The sequence below is a fragment of the Ctenopharyngodon idella genome, chromosome 10, assembly GCF_019924925.1.
Source record: "Ctenopharyngodon idella isolate HZGC_01 chromosome 10, HZGC01, whole genome shotgun sequence".
NCBI classification, from domain to species: Eukaryota; Metazoa; Chordata; class Actinopteri; order Cypriniformes; family Xenocyprididae; genus Ctenopharyngodon; species Ctenopharyngodon idella.
In genome coordinates, this window is record NC_067229.1 from 48670848 (window position 1) to 48691541 (window position 20694).

General features: G+C 35.6%; 1 protein-coding gene across 1 annotated transcript in view; it reads left to right on the forward strand.

Annotated features, from left to right (window-relative positions):
- The window catches only part of zswim6 (zinc finger, SWIM-type containing 6), an 88124-nt gene that overhangs the window by 37378 nt on the left and 30052 nt on the right, over positions 1-20694 (forward strand). Inside the window, exons 2-4 of the mRNA XM_051908619.1 lie at positions 10144-10500; positions 12825-12973; positions 14542-14692. Coding sequence (XP_051764579.1) covers positions 10144-10500; positions 12825-12973; positions 14542-14692 — 657 coding nt within the window. The remainder of the gene's footprint in view (positions 1-10143; positions 10501-12824; positions 12974-14541; positions 14693-20694) is intronic.

The window sequence follows — 20694 nt, forward strand, 5'->3', positions numbered from 1 at the left end:
TCTTTCCGCGATTGAAACACTGATTGAGCGATTACACGCATATCTAGATTGTCTGTTCTTCTTCTTCTTCTGTGCTTTTTCCTGTTGTGGCGTTTAGCAAACAGCGTCGCATTACTGTGTGCGCCCCCTACTGGATTGGAGTGTGGATCGCCTGTGACTGACTGTATTCATCGTCTGACTGTATGAACCGAATCCATGTACCGTTACACCCCTACTATACACTATGCACTTATACACTATGTACTTAACTGTGCATTGTATATGAATTTTATAAGGTTATTTGCATCTATTTGTGGTTGCTAAAGCCCTACAATGTGCTTCAATCCACATGAAGAATGTAGGAAGCAGAAAATATCACAAATGTATACGTCAATAACAATCTAGCATGTTTATTCCAACATAACTCACTGCTGAGGACGTTATATTTAATCCACTGGGAGTTTCCAAACTCAATTAGACAAGTATTTGGCAATGGAATTGAATTTGCTGAAGTATTCATAAATATATTGTAAGGAACCCATATTTAGCTGTGGATATACATCCACTGACCACGACTGCAGTGATATAAGGCTGCAATTATATTCATTAATGTTTTCCAAATGTCTCATGAGATCAATTATTTAATTTGTAAGCAGGGAAGCAGCTCCTCCTTGACCCCGCTCAAGGTTTCCAGCTCCTCTCTTTCGTTTTGGGAATGCGACAACTATATTTGGCTGCTGTTATTTGACATCAAATTTTTTTTTCTTGAAGTGGCGAGCGCTGAGGGGAACGTGGTAGTAATCGCTCCATCGACTGTTTTAGCAGACGTTAACTGCTGCGTTAAAAATGCTTTTGATCCACTTCTGTGTGTTTGGGTGGTCTGAAGAAGAAAACAAACTGGTTTGTGTAGAAATGGAGCGAGGGTTTCAGTATGGTTAACTTGGTTTCTGGGACAACGTTGCACTGTTGGGCTTGGGCTAAAATTGGCTACTTTTGAGACACACTGGCCTCTTTGGGAACTCTCGGGTGACCCGCCTTAAGGGCGCGGAGGGGTTGAAATGTCAGTGTTTAATAACTTGCACATGAGATACTGAAACGTACGTTTTCTTAGTATGCTGGGTTAATGAAAAACAGCACAGCCATTTTTTTTTTTTTCTTTCCTTCTAGTCTTAAAGGGGACCTATTATGCCTTTTTGGGCTCTACTAGAACACGTTTTCCTGCTTGAATGTTGATTATTTTCCTCATATTCTCCATTGTTGCAGCTCCTCTCTTCCCAGTCTGTCAGTAACGCTCTGTTTACTTCCTGTCTCTATGAAGCCCCTCCTTCTAAGAAGCACAATGTGCTCTGATTGGTCGACTTAAGCAGTGTGTTGTGATTGGCCAAGCGCTTCAAGCTTGTTTGGGAAATGTCCCGCCCCTTACCATAACCGCCAGTTTCAACACACTACTAACATGTACAAAATCTGTACATGTTGACATAATTTGGCTAGTTTTTACCAAGTGACTGACGAATTTGTGCCAAAGTACTGAGTTTGATTGGATGCCTGACCTTTGACATCAACAACAAAATGGGAAGCACCTTTACCTTTAAGGGATATTTCACCCAAAAATGAAAATTGATTTCATATACAATATAAATTTAGATATAAAAAGTAATATTTATTTATTTATTTTAGTTTATTTATATTAATTTAGTTATATTTATAATTTAAAATAATGCCAACCCCAAACTTGGTAGAGTGTGTGTGTGTGTATATATATATTTCATAAAGAAAATGAAGCCTATTTTAGGACCATAAATGTTTATTTTATTTTATTTTATTTTTTTATTTTATATTTTATATTTATTTTATTTTTTATTTATATTCATTTTTATTCATTTATATTATTTTATTTTGTATTTTTATTTTATATTTTATTTTATATTGTATTTTATTTTATTTTATATTCATCTTTATTCATTTATTTTATTTTGTATTTTTATTTTATTTTATTATTCTATTTTATATTTCATTTTATATTTTATTTTGTTATATTTTTTATTTTGTTTTTATTTTATAATATATATTTTTTTTTATATTGTGTTGTACTTTTTTTTTAATAATTTATTTTATATTATGTTTTATTTTATTTTTTTATTTATTTTATTTTTAAACACATGCACATGTTTTCTAATCATGCTGGGTCGAGGGAAAAGCGCAACCATTTTTTCCTGTTCTTTCTACCCTTTCAACGCCAAACATTTTTCCTTGTTATGACCGTGGCTCCTTCTAACCAGGTGGCGTCTCACTGCTCATCTACTTCTGGAGGCAGTGGGCTGAAAACACACATCACATGATTACATTCGGTTCGTTCTTGCCAGGGTGGCGGGAATAAGATGATGGCCAGATACTGGCCTACAAAGGTAAACACCAAAACACGTTTTGCATCATTAAGCACCATGTTTCGAATCGCTGCCATCATCCCAGAGCAAACATTCCCTGGCTCCGATGTCATAATGGAAACCACTTGTTTGTTTGCACGAGCAATGCATTGTGGGTATCCTTGTGATCAGAGTGAGACAAATGTAGGCCTTTCTGTCTGTATCTTGTTTTCAAAATGCACTGTTGTTTACCCAGCTAAGCTTGTTCGTTCTTCTTGTTTAGTAGCTGTACTGCATTTCCCTTCCTTTTTGGATGTGTAGGTCAGCGCTAATTGGACATTTCGAGACGGAAATACTTGAAAAGGTCGTTCTCTGGCCGGAAAGGTTAGATGCACGTCTGTTTGAAGGCCGGCATGGGACGTAGCGCTTTCGACGGGAGAGGAGTTACGGCGGAAATTTGCGAAGCACTCAGACTTGTCGATCTCTGGAAGCACGGGACTGCCTCTGCACACATTTCTGGTGGGCTTTTCAGGGGCGGAAAAAAGCCCCGGCCGCCATTCTTCTTCATTTACTCTGTCAGGGTGTGTGAGAGTGACTAGCCTCGCTGTCGGCCAGAAAACGAGGAGTTATCAATCTCCTCAGCTCCAGCAGCTGGGCTTAATCCACTGTGCTGGTCTGATAGCAGTTTCATGACCATTAATGATGCTGTGTGTTTTGTTTTGAACGTGACCTGGAATAGTGTGTTGTCTGTTCATTTGAAAAGTCAGTCATGTCATACACGTTTGGAATGACATGATGGTGAATAAATGATGACAATTTTACCTTTTTGGGTGTATTATCCCTTTAACTATCCACAATTGTATGGTTAGAAGGGAAAAAACAATGCAAAATGCTACATACACTAGATCAAAGTCCCTTTAAGGCAAGTCGTGACTTTACCGATTGGTGATTGGCTCTTTTATTTAGAAGGCGGGACTTAGTGCAACGCGCAATATGGCGGAATTTCTCTCATTCATAGTAATATGAGTGCACTGTCTTTCTATAAATAAAGTCTTTGACTATATGAACCTTCCCTAACCTAAATCATGACTAAGAAGCATCAAATCAGCTTATTTCGGCCTCTTGTAGTAGCATCGCGTTAGCATTTCTAGCATATTGTAATTTCCCGCCGTCCCAAGCTGCGTATTAGCTATAGATTGTCCTGCTGTGCCTGTCTGAAGTGTGTGAACTCCTTGGGGTTTTACCTAAGTGCTTTAATAAAACTGACCACAGAGAAAATGTCTTAATTAAAGTCATGCTAATTGTCTTGTTGCCCCAGCTCTTCCATTAACTCTGCCTTAAACATTAGCTGTCCGGGCCGTAAATCCCCCTGCTGGACGGGCGCTGACATAACTCAGACCTATCAGCACGCATCCGCCAGCTCCAGCTTATAAAACTGATATACGACGCGAGGTATAATTATTTGTCATAAAAACCCAATAAATGTCATTGTAGCATGTGCGAGGTAAACTGAAGCCGCTTTCACGGTCTCTTCAGGGTGTGTGGCACATGTATAGTGTAATTATAATTGTTATAATTTATATAATATTTACAAACAGTAGGACAAATGAAAAGTTATTATTAATATATTTAATTTGTTTATTTTTCGTTTTGTTTTTATTTATTTGACTTTTTATTGATTTCATTTTATTTATTTGACTTTTGGTTTTTATTGATTCATTTTTATTTATTTTTTTTATTATTTTACTTTTTTATTTATTTTTCATTGTAATTGAAATATATTTCAAATATTGAAATATTTGTTATATATTTTTTTTTAATTTAAGTGAAGCTTCGCTTAGTTTTTTGTATTTTTTTAATATTTACAAATTTTAATACTTTTTTTTTGTATTAAAATATTTTATATTTTTGATACAAAACTTATGCAATATTTAAATTTAACAAATATTTAAATATTTGATTTGAATAAACGTCAGTATTTACATATTAAAATGGGAATATTTTCAAATGCTTTTATATTTTTTTCAATATTTATCAAAAGTAAGTGACAAACTGAGAAGTAAAGTATTTTTAATATTTACAATTTTCATACACAGTATTTACATATTTAAAAAAAAAAACTTGACAATTTAATTATTTAACAATATGATATTTTTTATAAACAGTTGAAAGTTTATATATATATATAAATTTTATTTTTTATTTTTTTTTAAACAATATTTACATAAACATTTAAATGGTACAAAAAAATTAACATTTGTTAATAATGTTAATATTAAAAACAATTTTTACGTAATATAAATGTAAATATTTTTAAAATGCATATTTTAAAAAGTAAAAATGTAATTTAATCTTACAAAAAAAACAGAAGTGAAGTAGTCTATTGTAATATGAATAAATCTCACTGTCAGCACTGATGCAGGAGAAGCGTGGAGCTTCATGGTTCTGTGGAGGTGAAGCTAATTATTTACCAGGCTGTCAGAGAACAGCAGGAAGCTCACGGCAGCCTTTAACCCGGTCTAACAGATGGCTCCGTTCTGATGAACTGTCCTGGAGACACGGATCCTCGTGCGATACGAGGACTCCGGAGAGCTCACACTCTCCCTGTACGACATCCTCTCCTGACGCCGGCAGCTCATTAAAGAGTTCCCCCGTCTCCGAAAGTGCCTCAATGCCAAGAAAATCATTTAGAGTGTGAATGCATATGTGTGTGTGTGTGTGTGTGTGTGTGTGTGTGCTGGTGTGCACCGTCAGTGTCTGTCTGTGGGTCTCATGAAACTCACCAGCAACATGTTCAGGTCATATTTGATCCTCAAATCAAAAGAATGTCATGGAGAAATTATACTTTGCACAAAACCTGTTTCCATCTGTCTAGTGGTCTGTCATTCTATCTATCTAGCGTTATATCTTATATCGATCTAGCATTCTATCTAGCATTGTATCACTCTAATATTCTAATGTTCTATCGCTCTAGCATTCTATCTAACATTCTATCTAGCGTTCTATCGCTCTAGTGTTCTATCTAGCATTCCATCTAGCGTTCTATCGCTCTAGCTTTCTATCTAGCATTCTATCTAGCATTCTATCGCTCTAGCGTTCTATCTATCATCGCTCTAGCATTCTATCTAACATTCTATCTAGCATTATATCGCTCTAGCGTCCTATCTAGCATTCCATCTAGCGTTCTATCGCTCTAGCGTTCTATCTAGCATTCTATCTAGCGTTCTATCTAGCATTCCATCTAGCGTTCTATCGCTCTAGCTTTCTATCTAGCATTCTATCTAGCGTTCTATCGCTCTAGTGTTCTATCTAGCATTCTATCTAGCGTTCTATCGCTCTAGTGTTCTATCTAACATTCTATCTAGCATTCTATCTAGTATTCTATCGCTCTAGCGTCCTATCTAGCATTCCATCTAGCGTTCTATCGCTCTAGCGTTCTATCTAGCATTCCATCTAGCGTTCTATCGCTCTAGCTTTCTATCTAGCATTCTATCTAGCGTTCTATCGCTCTAGTGTTCTATCTAGCATTCTATCTAGCGTTCTATCGCTCTAGTGTTCTATCTAGCATTCTATCTAGTATTCTATCGCTCTAGCGTTCTAACATTCTATCACTATCTATTATTCTATTGCTCTAGCGTTCTATCTAGCATTCTATGTAGCGTTCTATCTAGCATTCTATCTAGCATTCTATCGCTCTAGCGTTCTATGCTCTATCTAGCATTCTAACATTCTATCACTCTATCTAGCATTCTATTGCTCTAGTGTTCTATCTAGCGTTCTATGTAGCGTTCAATCTAGCGTTCGATTTAGCGTTCTATTGCTCTAGTGTTCTATGCTCTATCTAGCGTTCTATCGCTCTAGCGTTCTATCTATCATCACTCTAGCATTCCATCTAGCGTTCTATCACTCTAGCGTTCTACGCTCTATCTAGCATTCTATCTAACGTTCTATCACTCTATCTAGCGTTCTATTGCTCTAGTGTTCTATCTAGTGTTATATCGCTCTAGTGTTCTATCGCTCTGACATTCTACGTTCTATCTAGCGTTCTATCGCTGTAGTGTTCTATCTATCTAGCGTTCTATCTATCTAGCATTCTGTCGCTCCACCTATCTATCTATCGTTCTATCTATCTAGTGTAATATCGCTCTAGCATTCTATGTTCTATCTAGCATTCTAACTAGCATTCTATCGCTGTAGTGTTTATCTAGCATTCTATCTGTCCAGTGTTATATCTTATATCGCTCTAGTATTCTATCTAGCGTTCTATTGCTCTAGCATTCTACGCTCTCTAGCATTCTATCTAGCGTTCTATCTATCACTCTATGTATCGCTCTATCTATCTGGCACTCCATCCATCCATCTATTGTTCTATCTAGCGTTCCATCCATCCATCTTATATCGCTCTAGTGTTCTATTTAGTGTTCCATCCATCCATCTCTGTCACTCTATCCATCAATCTATCATTCTAGCTATCATTCTATTTATTTTATTATTATTTTTTGCATAAAGAAAAAGCCTGTTAATGATATGAAGTATGATGTTTGTTTGTTTATTTGTATTTATTTTAATTTCAGTAAGTAAGGTGACCCAGAATGGTGTGTTGTCTGTTCATCAGCGCCCACGTGCTGCTCCAGATTCATTTGGGTCATGATGAATAGCAGAATCTCTCTGCTGCGTTTGTTTATATTGGCTTCCAAATCTGCGCTTACTTTCATTATTACCTTCCCTGTCCTCGGGGAGCGTTTTAGAGAAAAATAATTTTGATTATGAAGCTCACTGCTGAGCACTGCGTCGTCTGAGAGTTAAAGTGTTTGTGTCTCGGTGATTGAACAGAGCGCTGTAAGTGGCCACCTTGAGACCGCCGGTATAATTAGTTGATTTGCGGCGTGATATACGAAACATCGCTTCTTTTGTTCGCTTCCCATGCAGATGAATAGAAGCGCTGTTTCCTGAGGCGAACGGTGGGTTGCGTTGAGGAATCCCCCCTAAAGAAGTCTAGACGCACGTCAAGTGTTTACTTAGGATCTTAAACGGTAACCGGGTTGTTGAGTGTTGACGAAGCGGCCCGTCCAAACGCAACACACAGCGAGTTGTCAGTGCTCCAGGTGGGTGTATCAGCCACATCTTTTGTTTCCACACAAACCTGCACATGACCAGTGCAAACAGAGGATAAAACGGTGTCTTACGTAAGTGTTGTTGCTGAAAACATGGATTAGAACGCCGCCGGCCAGTTCCTCTGCGTCCGGCCCTCTGTACAGGTTTTTTTGTACTCTTAAACTCTGTTTAGAAATCGCTCCTGGCATCTTCTTTCTCCACGTCCTACAAGCAAAAGCTTTTCTCAAGTGATCGAATATATTTAGCGTTGTGGAAGAGGCGTATAGGTGGATTCTGCTGGGTCAGCACATTAAAAAAAGGAAGTGAAACTTGAACATTCATCCTTTTTCTCTTGTACCAATAGTGGGCCGCTCCCACCACTAACAGGATATGTGCTATTAAAGGCTGAGGAGTCTGTTTTTACCCTTTAGACAGAGCTAATGTGAACGTGGGGCACAGACACCATTAAATAGCGGATTATAATGCATTGTTTTCTTGCAGGTTAGTGGTTTCTGTGTACTAGAGCAGTAAGGATGTGCGAGGATTGTCACAATACCAAAATTGCATTAGTCAGTATCAACTGACACCACAAAACGAATACTGAACACACTTCATTTAAAAAGTATTTAAAATATATATATTTAATTTTAAATGTTTATTTTATATTAATTTCTAGTTGTGTAATAATTATAAACAGTAGGACAAATGAAAACAGTTATTATTAATATATTTAATTTATTTTATTCTTAGATTTTTTTTTAATTTATTTTATATTTTTTTATTTATTTAGCTTTTGTTTAATTATTTTACTTCTTGTTTTTATTTATTTTTCATTTATTTATTTTCATTTTGAGTTTTTTTTTTATGATCCCCAAAAATACAGTGGGACAAATGAAAACAGTTATTATTAATATATTTAATTTATTTTTATTTTAAATATTTTTTTTTATTTATTTGACTGTTTTTATTTATTTGTATTAATTCATTTATTTAGCTTTTGTTTATTTATTTTACTTTTTGTTTTTATTAATGCATTTTTAAATATTTAGTTTTTGTTTTTATTTATTGTACTTTTTTGTTTTTATTTATTTTTTTTATTGATATTTGAGTTTTTTTTTTTTTTTTTATAATCCACAAAAATACTGGCAGTGGGACAAATGAAAACAGTTATTATTAATATATTTAATTTATTTCATTTTTTTTTACTTTTTTTTTTTTTAATTTTTTTATTTATTTTATTAATTTGACTTTGTTTTTATTGATTAATTTATTTAGCTTATTCATGTATCTATTTTACTTTTTGTTTTTGATTTATTTTGATTTATTTAGTTTAGTTTATTTTATTTTTATTTATTGTACTTTATTTATTTTTTCATTGATTTTGAGGTTTTTTTTTTTTTTTTTTTTTTTTTTTTATAAAACGCTTATTATAAAAATACAAGCAGTGGGACAAATAAAAGTTATTCGTATTTAATTGACTTATTTTTATTTAAATTTGTTTTTATTTATTTTAATTTGTTTTAAGAGGTTTTTTTTTAATAATCCACAAAAATACAAACAGTATTAACAAATGAAAACAAAGACACAAATGAAGTAAACGTTGCTTTAAGTGCTTAAATATTGGAAACAGCCCAAGCAGGAAGTGAAGTCTGCCATAGACGGGCACATTTTAACTCCCTGGGCGTTTGGTGGCTTTGGCGTACTCATTAATATCTACTTTACTTCCTAGTTAATGTACGAATCTCCGCCTCTTTTGGATCGCAGCAAGGGCACTTAAAATAATATTCAAATGAGCATCTGCATTATTCAGTCCTGCCTTTGTAGTGGCACACGGCAGTCGCCGAGCAGCTCCGCCCACATCGCCCACATCGCCCACCCTGTGTCAAAAACACACACACACACACACACACACACACACACACACACACACACACACACACACACACACACACACACACACAGACACAGACAGCTGTTCACCGTAGACAGTAGACTGAGAATTCCTCATCCTCTCTCCTACTTCACACTGTTCCTGTATTCCTTAAGAGGATTTCATAGTACTTGTGCGAGTAGTATTTTATTTTATTTTATAATATTTTTATTTTATGATATTATTTTTATTACTTTTTATTATTATTATTTAATCTTATTTTATATTTTTATTTTATAATGTTTTTTATTTTATTTTTTCATTGTATTTTATTTTTTGCAAGTATTTTATTAATTTAATTTTATAATTTAATTTTATTTTAAAAAATATCTAAAATAAAATTCTAAAATAAAAAATTATAATTTAATTTTTATTTTATTTTATATTAATTTTTATTTTTATTTTAGAACTATTTAGATTTTTTTTTTTTTTTTTTTAATTTTATAATATTTGTTTTTATTATTTTTTCATTGAATTTTCTTTTTCTTTTTTTGCGAGTATTTTATTTTATCATTTTTATCATTTTATTTTATTTTAAAACTAAAAAACTAAATAAATAAAGCCTAATCGTTTAAAATGCAGAGTTCCAAAGCATATAGTCAGAAAACATTAATGGAAGTTTGTTGGATTTTTGATCATCTGGAAGGGAAAACGGTCCGCTGAAACTAATATATCACACGCGATCAGAACAGGCTGAAGGTCTGTGCTGAGTTTGGCAGATGCAGTAACAGTCAATCCAACATATTAACTCTTTCTTTCTCTCCGTCTCTCTCTCAGGTTTCCATCTCAGCGGCACAGTAACGGAACCCGCCACGCCGTCCGAACCCGAGATGGTGTGCAGCGTAGCCATTAGCTTCGACCGCTGCAAGATCACCTCCGTGACGTGCGGCTGTGGAAACAAGGACATCTTCTACTGCGCCCACGTGGTGGCGCTTTCCTTGTACCGCGTACGGCGGCCCGAACAGGTCAAACTTCACCTCCCCATCTCAGAGACTCTATTCCAGATGAACAGGGACCAGTTGCAGAAGTTTGTGCAGTATCTCATCACCGTCCACCACACAGAAGTTCTGCCCACGGCACAGAAACTGGCCGATGAGATTCTCTCCCAGAACTCTGAGATCAATCAAGTGCACGGTGAGCTCCGGCTGCGTCCGAGGAGTGCGCTTAAAGTGCCCTCCATATCAAGAGCGCTGACACTTCACATTCCTGTCTAACAAAGATAACTTTCAGAACTAGGTTAAACTCTCTCTCTCTCTCTCTCTCTCTCTCTCTCTCTCTCTCTCTCTCTCTCTCTCTCTCTCTCTCTCTCTCTCTCTCTCTCTCTCTCTCTCTCTCTCTCTCTCTCTCTCTCTCTCTCTCTCTCTCTCTCTCTCTCTGTAATATATGTGTGTGTGCATATATATATATATATATATATATATATATATATATATATATATATATATATATATATATATATATATATATATATGCACACATTGTTTGTTCACATTTATTAAGTTTTATTATATTTTCTGTTTTGTTAGTTTTTTTTATATTTTATTTTATTTATTTTACTTTATTTTTAAAAATATTTTTCATATTTATCTATTTTTGTTATTAATTTTTTATTTTTTTATTTTTTATTTTATTAAAAACTGATCAGTTTTAATTATTTAAAATGCAAAGTTTCAAAGATTTTGGAGTAATTGTAGTGAAAATATAGAGAAAAATACATAACAAAAGCATCTATTTTCTATATTTATTGCATATTTTTATTCCTGAGGTCTTTTTACTTTATTTATTTAGTTAGAATGTTATGTTTTATGTTTTGTCTATCTTATGTTTGTTTGTTTATTTATTTATTTATTATGTTTTATTATATTTTCTGTTTTGTTTAAAGTTTTTTTTTTTTATTTTATTTATTGTTTATTCATTTTTTTATTTTATATATTTTTTTATATATATATATTTTTTTACTTTTTTATATATATATATTTATTTTTTTATTTTATTTTATATTTTTTTTATTTTGTTTTTTATTAAAAACTGATCAATTTTAATGATTAAAAATGCAGAGTTTCAAAGCTTTTGGAGTAATTATAGTAAAAGTATAGAGAAAAAGATATAACATGAGAGGGGCCATATTCTGTATTTGTAGCATATTTTTTATTCCTGAGGTCATTTTACTTATTTACTTCATTTATTTTATTTAAATTTTGCACCCTCTATCTGATTTTAGAATTAAACCTGGTGTTTTTGCCACTGCACCTTTAAGATTTCTGTATGTTACTGACCTTTGATTAGCCAATTTTCCATATGTTTCATAGGACGCCTGTAAATGTAGTCTGTAATATGTTAATTAGTTCATAATTGTGGCATCACAACCATGAAGATATCGTCTTAAGATGTTTTTGCATCTTAACTTCAATAGATTCTCTGGACTAAGGAGGGAGTTTGTTAATGAACATAGTAAATCAAACTTTTTTACGTGAAAATGGCAAACAAAATCTTTTTTTCCATTTATAGGACCCCTTTAAAAATGAGTTTGGCTGGTTTTGTAAATGCACATACATTTCCATTAGCATTATCACTGTTTCTAAGCAATGCGGCGGCCTGGAGCTCTTCGGTCCCAGAGCCTGATGACATGAATCTGAAGGGAAAGAAAGACTCTTCTAGTCTCTTATCGTTTCAGCATTAGGCACAATGGTCATATTATATTTCACTTTTGTCGGGAAGGGGAAATCTAAAGCGGATGTGCCAATTATAGGGGGAAAAAAACGTCAGCAAACAGCACATTGCAGAACGGGGGGGAAAAAGGAAGTGCTTTCATCAGGCCGGGCCTGTGTGAGGTCACGGCTGGAATGCAGGAAGTTGGTTTGATGTGGCGTCTAATAAATCTTTACTATAGACCCTCAGCATTGTCGACTCGGTTTAAATCATCAGCCGTTGTTTGGGGTTCAGGGGTTTTCTTTCCTTGCATGTGTGCGAGTTTAGACCAACATGCTTTGCATTAAAGGGGCCTATTATGCCCTGTTTTTGTGCTCTACTAGAACAGGTTTTCCTGCTTGAATGTTGATTATTTTCCTCATATTCTCCATTGTTGCAGCTCCTCTCTTCCCAGTCTGTCAGTAACGCTCTGTTTAGTTCCTGTCTCTATGAAGCCCCTCCTTCTGAAAAGCACAGTGTGCTCTGATTGGTCGGCTGGAGCAGTGTGTTGTGATTGGTCAAGCGCTTTGAGCGTGTTTGGGAAATGTCCCGCCAGTTTCAACACTCTACTAACTAACTCAACCAGGCCCCGCCCCTTTATTCTGCGTATTAATTATTTAAATGAGGAATATTGTGACGTGTTCGTCCCTGGAAGAAAACTCAAAATGGAGGCGTTTCAGAGAGTTCAGAAACAGTGACACTGATATAGAGAAGAACTCCCGCATCACCATACCGTTCACTGATCGCTTGGTTGTGTATTTATAAATTAGGGGCCCCGGACCCCACAGCGGGAGCCAGCGTGGACGATGAGAACTGCTGGCATTTGGACGAGGAGCAGGTCCAGGAGCAGGTCAAACTCTTCCTGTCCCAGGGGGGATACCACGGCTCGGGCAAACAGCTCAATCTCCTGTTTTCAAAGGTGAGGTGAAGCACCAACTTAAAGGATTAGTTCACTTCAGAATGAAAATTTACTCACCCTCATGTCATCCAAGATTTTCATGTCTTTCTTTCTTCAGTCGAAAAGAAATGAAGGTTTGAAACATGGAATGAAAACATTCCAGGATTTTTCTCCATATAGTGGACTTCACTGGGGTTCAACGGGTTGAAGGTCCAAATGTCAGTTTCAGTGCAGCTTCAAAGAGCTCTACACGATCCCAGACGAGGAATAAGGATCTAATCTAGAGAAACCATCGGCCATTTTCTAAAAAAAAAAAAAATTATATACTTTTTAACCACAAATGCTCGTCTTGCACTGCTCTGCGTTGCGCCACGCATTATGTAATCATGTTGGAAAGGGCACGCGTGACGTAGGCAGAAGTACCGATCCAGTCTACAAAGCGAATGTGTAAAGATTAAGTCAAACGGCCTTTACAGAAAAAGGGAAAACAGTGATGTCGGATGATTTTGAAGTTGGAAGAGAAAATGAGAGTTTTTCGCACTACCGCGATATTTCCACCTACGTCATGCGTGATCTTTCCAACATGATTACGTAATGCGTGGAGCATCGCAGAGCAGTGCAAGACGAGCATTTGTGGTTAAAAAGTATATAATTTAATTACATTTTTTTTTTTAAAAATGACCAATGGTTTCTCTAGATAAGACTCTTATTCCTCATCTGGGATCATGTAGAGCTCTTTGAAGCTGCACTGAAACTGACATTTGGACCTTCAACCCGTTGAACCCCAGTGAAGTCCACTATATGGAGAAAAATCCTGGAATGTTTTCATCAGAAAACGTCATTTCTTTTCTACTGAAGAAAGAAAGACATAAACATCTTGGATGACATGGGGGTGAGTAAATTATCAGGAAATTTTAATTCTGAAGTGAACTCATCCTTTAAACATGAGGACTTGCTTGTGACGATCTTCCCTTTTCCACATCACTGCATTAGCATTTTAAGTGATAAAATAAATGTAATGCTGAAAGTTTCACAAGCATAAACATACCCACTACATTTGAAGAAAATTCAACTGAGATTTAACTGTGCATGGAGCTACACTTCATTTTTATTTAAAAGTCTGGGGTCAGTTGAAAGAAATGAATTCTTTTATTCAGCAAAGATGCATTAAATTGATCAAAAGTGGTTCTTATAATTTCTATTTCAAATAAATGCTGTTCTTTTGAACTTTATATTCATCAAAGAATCCTGAAAAAGAAAATGTATTAGTTTCCACAAAAATATCAACTGTTTTCATCACTGATAATAATCATAAATGTTTCTTGAGCAGCAAATCATCATATTAGAATGATTTCTGAAGGATCATGTGACACTGAAGACTGGAGTAATGATGCTGAAAATTCAGCTTTGATCACAGGAATAAATTACACTTTACAATATATTCACATAGAAAACAGTTCTTTTAAATTGTAAAAACATTTCACTATTTTTACCATATTTTTGATCAAATAAATGCAGCTTTGGTGAGCAGAAGAGACTCATTTGTTCTCATTGTGGTGCGTGTGCTTAAATCTTCCGTGCGCTTGCAGGTACGGGAGATGCTGAAGATGCGGGACTCTAACGGCGCTCGCATGCTAACGCTGATCACAGAGCAGTTCATGGCCGACCCGCGGCTGGCTCTGTGGCGGCAGCAGGGAACCACCATGACGGACAAATACCGCCAGCTGTGGGATGAGTTAGGTGAGGACAACCCTGTGTCTTTTGCTTTTTCTTCCTTACATGCAGAATCAGAAATAAACATGCACTTTTGTGCATTTAAATTTGACCTTGTGTGTTTTTGGGCTCTACAAGAACAGGTTTTCCTGCTTGAATGTTGATTATTTTCCTCATATTCTCCATTGTTGCAGCTCCTCTCTTTCCAGTCTGTCAGTAACGCTCTGTTTAGTTCCTGTCTCTATGAAGCCCCTCCTTCTGAAAAGCACAATGTGCCCTGATTGGTCGGCTGGAGTAGTGTGTTGTGATTGGTCAAATGCTTCAAGTGTGTTTGGGATATGCCCCGCCCCTTACCATAACAGCCAGTTTCAACACTCCACTAACTAACTCAACCAGGCCCCGCCCCTTTATTCTGCATATTAATTATTTAAATGAGGAATATTGTGGCGTGAGTCTCTCAGTCAGGCGTGTTTTTAGAGTCCGTCTTCACTGCACTCAGCGTCTGTGCGGATCTCCGTTTAAAATCCACCTGCGTCTCTGAGGACGGCCATTTAGAGGATACTGCAGTTGCCAGATTGCATATTCGTAGCTTTTGCTCTTGATCAATATTGCATATTCTTTTCCCACTTAAAACCCTCTCGGGTGTTTCCGTCTGAAATATACTGTGGTAAGCACACAAGCAAACCCAAGCACTGGAAACCGTCGGCGCACTTTAGCCCGTTTCCGAAGTGCTGCGTCCTGCTTCTATTGCTTCAATTACTGTAACTGGATCAAAACGCACAGAGCCAACAACAAATGTTGTTTTACTGCCATTCAATCCACCTAGCGTAGTATATATGAGGAATATATCATGCTTTTTTCCGCCTTTCCATCTCAATCTCCTGCTATCAGCACTATTGGAATGAAAGCGGTGAAAATTGGAAGGACGTGTAATCATTTTAATTGTGACTGGCTCGCCACGTCGCGCTAGCCTGCCAATTCTCAAATCCTGTGATGTTTCATCAATTTTGCCTTGGCACTCGGCAGCAGTGGGCACAATCGCTGGCGTCCAGGTCCCCGGGTGCCAAGCACTGAGGCAGAGCGGGAGATGAGCACTAGACCGATGGACCCGCAATTCGGACGCTGAGTTCAAGCCATTCGATGAGATCACTTGTGCAAGTATGCTAGTCGAGCTTGATCTTATGTGATGAAATGTGGCCACTTTTTTTTTTTTTTTTTTGTTCAAAAGTTGCGATGTCTCAAACTTAACAAGGTCGACCCACAATTGGTTCAGAGGCTCTATCTTGGCCAAACTTTGAGCAATCGAAACAAAAATTGGTACGTGTCATCAGAATCATGATCTGAGGGTCCATGCCAAATTTGGGAACAGCGTCACCTACAGGTCATGAGATTTGAAAAAATGGCAATTTTTGCTTATAACTTTTGAAGAGTTTGTCAGAAAATCAGTATTAGTGTAAACTACTACTACATCTACTGTCAGATCTACTGTTAAAAGCATTTACACATCCATTCCAAAGTTTAAGGTCAGTAAGAGATTTTTTTTTAAAAAGAAATGAATACTTTTATTCAGCAAGGATTCAATAAATTGATCAAAAGTGACAGTAAAGACATTAATAATGTTATAAAGGATTATATTTCAAATAAATGCTGTTCTTTTGAACTTTTTATTCATCAAAGAATCCTGAAAAATAAAAATCTATTGAAGCTTATTTCCACCATGAAAGGTAATTGTGACTTTTTATCTCGCAATTCTGATGAAGTCAGAAAGTCTGAATTTTGAGTTTTAAAGTCGGAATTGCGAGTTATAAAGTCAGAATTGTGTGTTATAAAGTCGAATTTGCAAATAATAAAGTCGGAATTGCGAGTTGTAAAGTCGGAATTGCGAGTTGTAAAGTCGGAATTACGAGTAAAAGTCAGAATTGCTAGTAATAAAGTTGGAATTACGAGTAAAAGTCAGAATTGCGTGTTATAAAGTCGAAATTGCCTTTTTTATTTTTTTATTTAGTGGTAGAAACAAGCTTCCATAAAAATCTGAAGCAGTTTTCAACATTGATAATAATTAGAAATGTTTCTTGAGCAACAAATCATCATATTAGAATGATTTCTGAAGGATCATGTGACACTGAAGACTGGAGTAATGATGCTGAAAATCACAGGAATAAATTACAGTTCACAATATATTCACATAGAAATCAGCTATTTTAAATTGTAATACTCTTTCACTGTTTTTACTGTATTTTTGATCAAATAAATGCAGCCTTATGTGCTTTCATATCTCTATGCGTTCGGGCAAAGAGCTGTTTGAATGTTTTAAGTGCTGGAGGTTTAGAGGGCCGATGCTTTTGTTTCCGAGCTGACAGTGCGACTACAAGGAATTTGCGGGGTTGAACAAGATTAGTGGGCGTTTGTGTGCTGTGAGGCCTTCTGTGTGTCATTTTTGTTTGATGGAGGATGAGGAGAGGCTGCAGGAAGGGGAAGAGAGGCCCTTTGTGTCACAAAAGGGAAGTGGGCTGTTTAATGAGTGGCCCCTGGATTGGGCCTCATAACCAACACGAGTCCTACACACTTGTAATGTTGCGTAACACAGAATTAAGGGAAATGCAGTTTGCAATATGTATTTTGTACTCTAGATTAGTCTGGTCTGGTTTACAGATTAATTTGGCTAAGAACAGCCCACTTAGACAGGAAGAGAGCGTCTGACTGATATGTAAACAAAGAAGCACTCGACCTTTACTTTATGTGATACCACGAGAATGGATGGGAAACTAACAGATACACTAAACTAGCATAAAATCAGTCCATTTATTCATTTTATTTCTGTTAGTATTATTAAAAATTTCCTGCAAAAAAACTTTGCACCCTTATTATATTATATTATATTATATTATATTATATTATATTATATTATATTATATTATATTATGTTTAAAGCTTATGATGTTTGATAGTCACCATGAAATCAAAATTGACAATTTTTTTTTAATGGAAAATTGCACTGTTTATTATAAACTATTTTTCCGTGCACATTGTTTTAAATTCATGTTCCTCGTAATCATGAATCAGAATAACTTCCCCTCCCTCTTGCAGCATCTCTTCTCTTCTCTGATGATGAGGGCGGGGCAACCTGTCACTCACATGAGATCCACCAATAGCAAACCACAACCATCCAATCAATTCCCCACAGACAAAATCAAGCCCCGCCCTACATTTGTTCTTGTTTGCGAAGCCGTTTCACTCAGATATACGTCACAATAGAGAAGAAATGACTTGCACAGCTTCCGATTCAAGCTGACTTTAAGCCATAGTATTTTTGTGTTCAGTATGTAAAATATTAAGCAAACAGCGGACGTGTTGGCCAGGGCGGAGACTCTGTGTTTCTTCCATATGTGTTTCTTCCGGGTGTTCTCCTCAACTCTGCCGCCTTTTTGAGAGCTCTTACACCCTTGAAGAACTCGTAGAGGGACCCTGGTTCATTAAAAAGAGGAGGAGAGCGAGATCTGAGGGGCACATCTTCCCTCTCTCTCCCTCTCAGATGAATCATTACGCCTGTCAGGCCCTCTAAGCCCCGGCGTAATTGGAGAGGCCTTCGTTATGAAGGCTGCCCCCTCCTCTTCCTCCCTGACAGGCGCGATAATACGAAGACCATTTCATTAAATCCCGGACACTTAATCTGACACCGGCGGTCAGGTAGGCTGAGGATGAGGAGCGGCGGAGACGGCTGCCAGCGAGTGCGAGAGGGAGATTACAGCCCAGATTTATACGCTCGCCCCTCCCAGCATCCTTCACTCCGTCGCTTCCTTCATCCGTCTTTCGCTCCCTCCGCTGCGAGCGGGTCGCTTTTGTTGGGGGAACAAAGGCGCGCTTGCATCAGGCAGGTCTCCGATCGCTTTTATTCATTGTTTTCGCAATTATGTTTGGTGCCGCTAGTGGCAATCGCCCTGCTTGCCATCGGCCCCTTAGAAAACCACATATAGCTTGAGCGTTCACGGTTTATTCACTCATAACTGTCAGATGATGTTTGGTTTTTTTGTTTTTTTGTTGTTGTTATGTGAAACCAGTGAAGACATCAAAATTAACGTCTTATGTTACTGAGCATTATAGAAGAGCGTTCAGCTGAAGAATGCAGACGTGTCATGAATTCATGACAATCTGATTTTCTGTAATATTTTATTGTTGATTCCTAACCCTACTCCTTTTAGAGAGGCATTAAAGTCTCTAAGATTTATTATATTATATTATATTATATTATATTATATTATATTATATTATATTATATTATATTGATTAATGATCAATATAATAATAAATAATCAAATTAGAATAAAATATAGGTGCAAAGTTTTTTGCTGGAAAGTAATAATAATAAATTATAATATATAATTAAAATTTATATAATATAAGGGAAATTATTTTATTTTATTTTATTTTATTTTATTTTATTATTTTATTTTATTTTATTTTATTTCATTTTATTTTGGTTAACCAAATTACAATATGATATAGGTTTAAAGGTTGCTGGAAAATAATAAACAAATTATAATATATAATTAACATTTATATAATAAAATATATTGTAAATAATAATAATAATATTTCCCATATTTCCCATATTTAGTTTTTTGTTTTGTATTTTATTTTATATTTTTTTTTTTTTTTTTTTTTTTTTTTAATAATCAAATTACAATAAAATAAAGGTGCAAAGGTTTTTGCTGGAAAATAATAATAATAAACATCTAATTAACATTTATGTAATATAATATATGGGAAATAATAATAATAATAATAATAATAATAATAATTGATAATATTTCTCATATTTTAATTTATTATTTTATTTTATTTTATTTTGATTAATCACATAACAATATAATATAGGTTTTTGCTGGAAAATAATACTAATAAACAAATTATAATATATAATTAATTTATATAATATAATATATGGATGATGATAATAATAATAATAATAATAATAATAATAATAATAATAATAAAATATCCATTATTGTATTATATTAATAAGAAAATAATAATAATAATCAAATTGATATATAATATAATATAATATAATATAATATAATATAATAGGAATAATAATCGACAGGCTGTTGAATTATTATGAAATAATGCACACCCGAGGTGGTAATGCAGCCACGACTCGAAGCTGTACATAATAAAGCGTCATTTTGTTCCAAAAAACATGGAAATAATTTGTGATTTTATCCTTATTGTTTACTATATTTATTTTCTTGGTCGGTGTCGTTGTGGGTTTTGGTTCTTTTGCGGTTGTAGTCTGTAAGGACCTTTTGAAATAACTGAAATCATTTGGCGAAGTGATAATGCGGTCAAGACCTGCCTGGAACTACTTTAGCCGTGCCTTTCACTGAAAATAATTGCACACCTTAGAACGTTCATCAACCAATCAGATTCAAGCACTCAACATCCCTGTAGTATAAAATGGAAATAATAATAATAATTTTCATTATATATTATATTATATTATTATATTATAATTGTATGATGCTAGTGGCAGTCGGCCTCGTAGAAACCCCCATATTGCTCGAGCGTTTGCTGTGTTTATAAATGTGTGTTTCTGAGAGAGGAACCATGGGATGCTCTCGGCTCGAGACAGGCGTGCTGACAGCAGGGATGAGATTTGGAGTGAAAGCTCAAATTACGCCCGTGAAAGACACGGTCAGAGCGAAGGGGGAGGGACGCAGTCAGCCAGTGTGTGCGCAGGACTGTCTGTGTGCATGTGTGGAAGAATTTATTCGGCTAAGCTCAATATTGTTTTAATTAATCTGGGCACAGGGGCCTGTGTGCTGAAAGCGACTCCTTTTCATCTAGGTTACGAATGACGGAGGAGGCTGGAAATTAGGCCACGACTTCTCTCAGCTGACATAATTACACTAGCGAGCGCTAATCCTTCACATTGTCCAAACACAAAGCCGTATAGCCAGCAAGTTTAAGACAATGGCGGGCTAAATAGCCAACGGCGTCTTGATTAGCATGTAGCGCGCTCCCCTCCC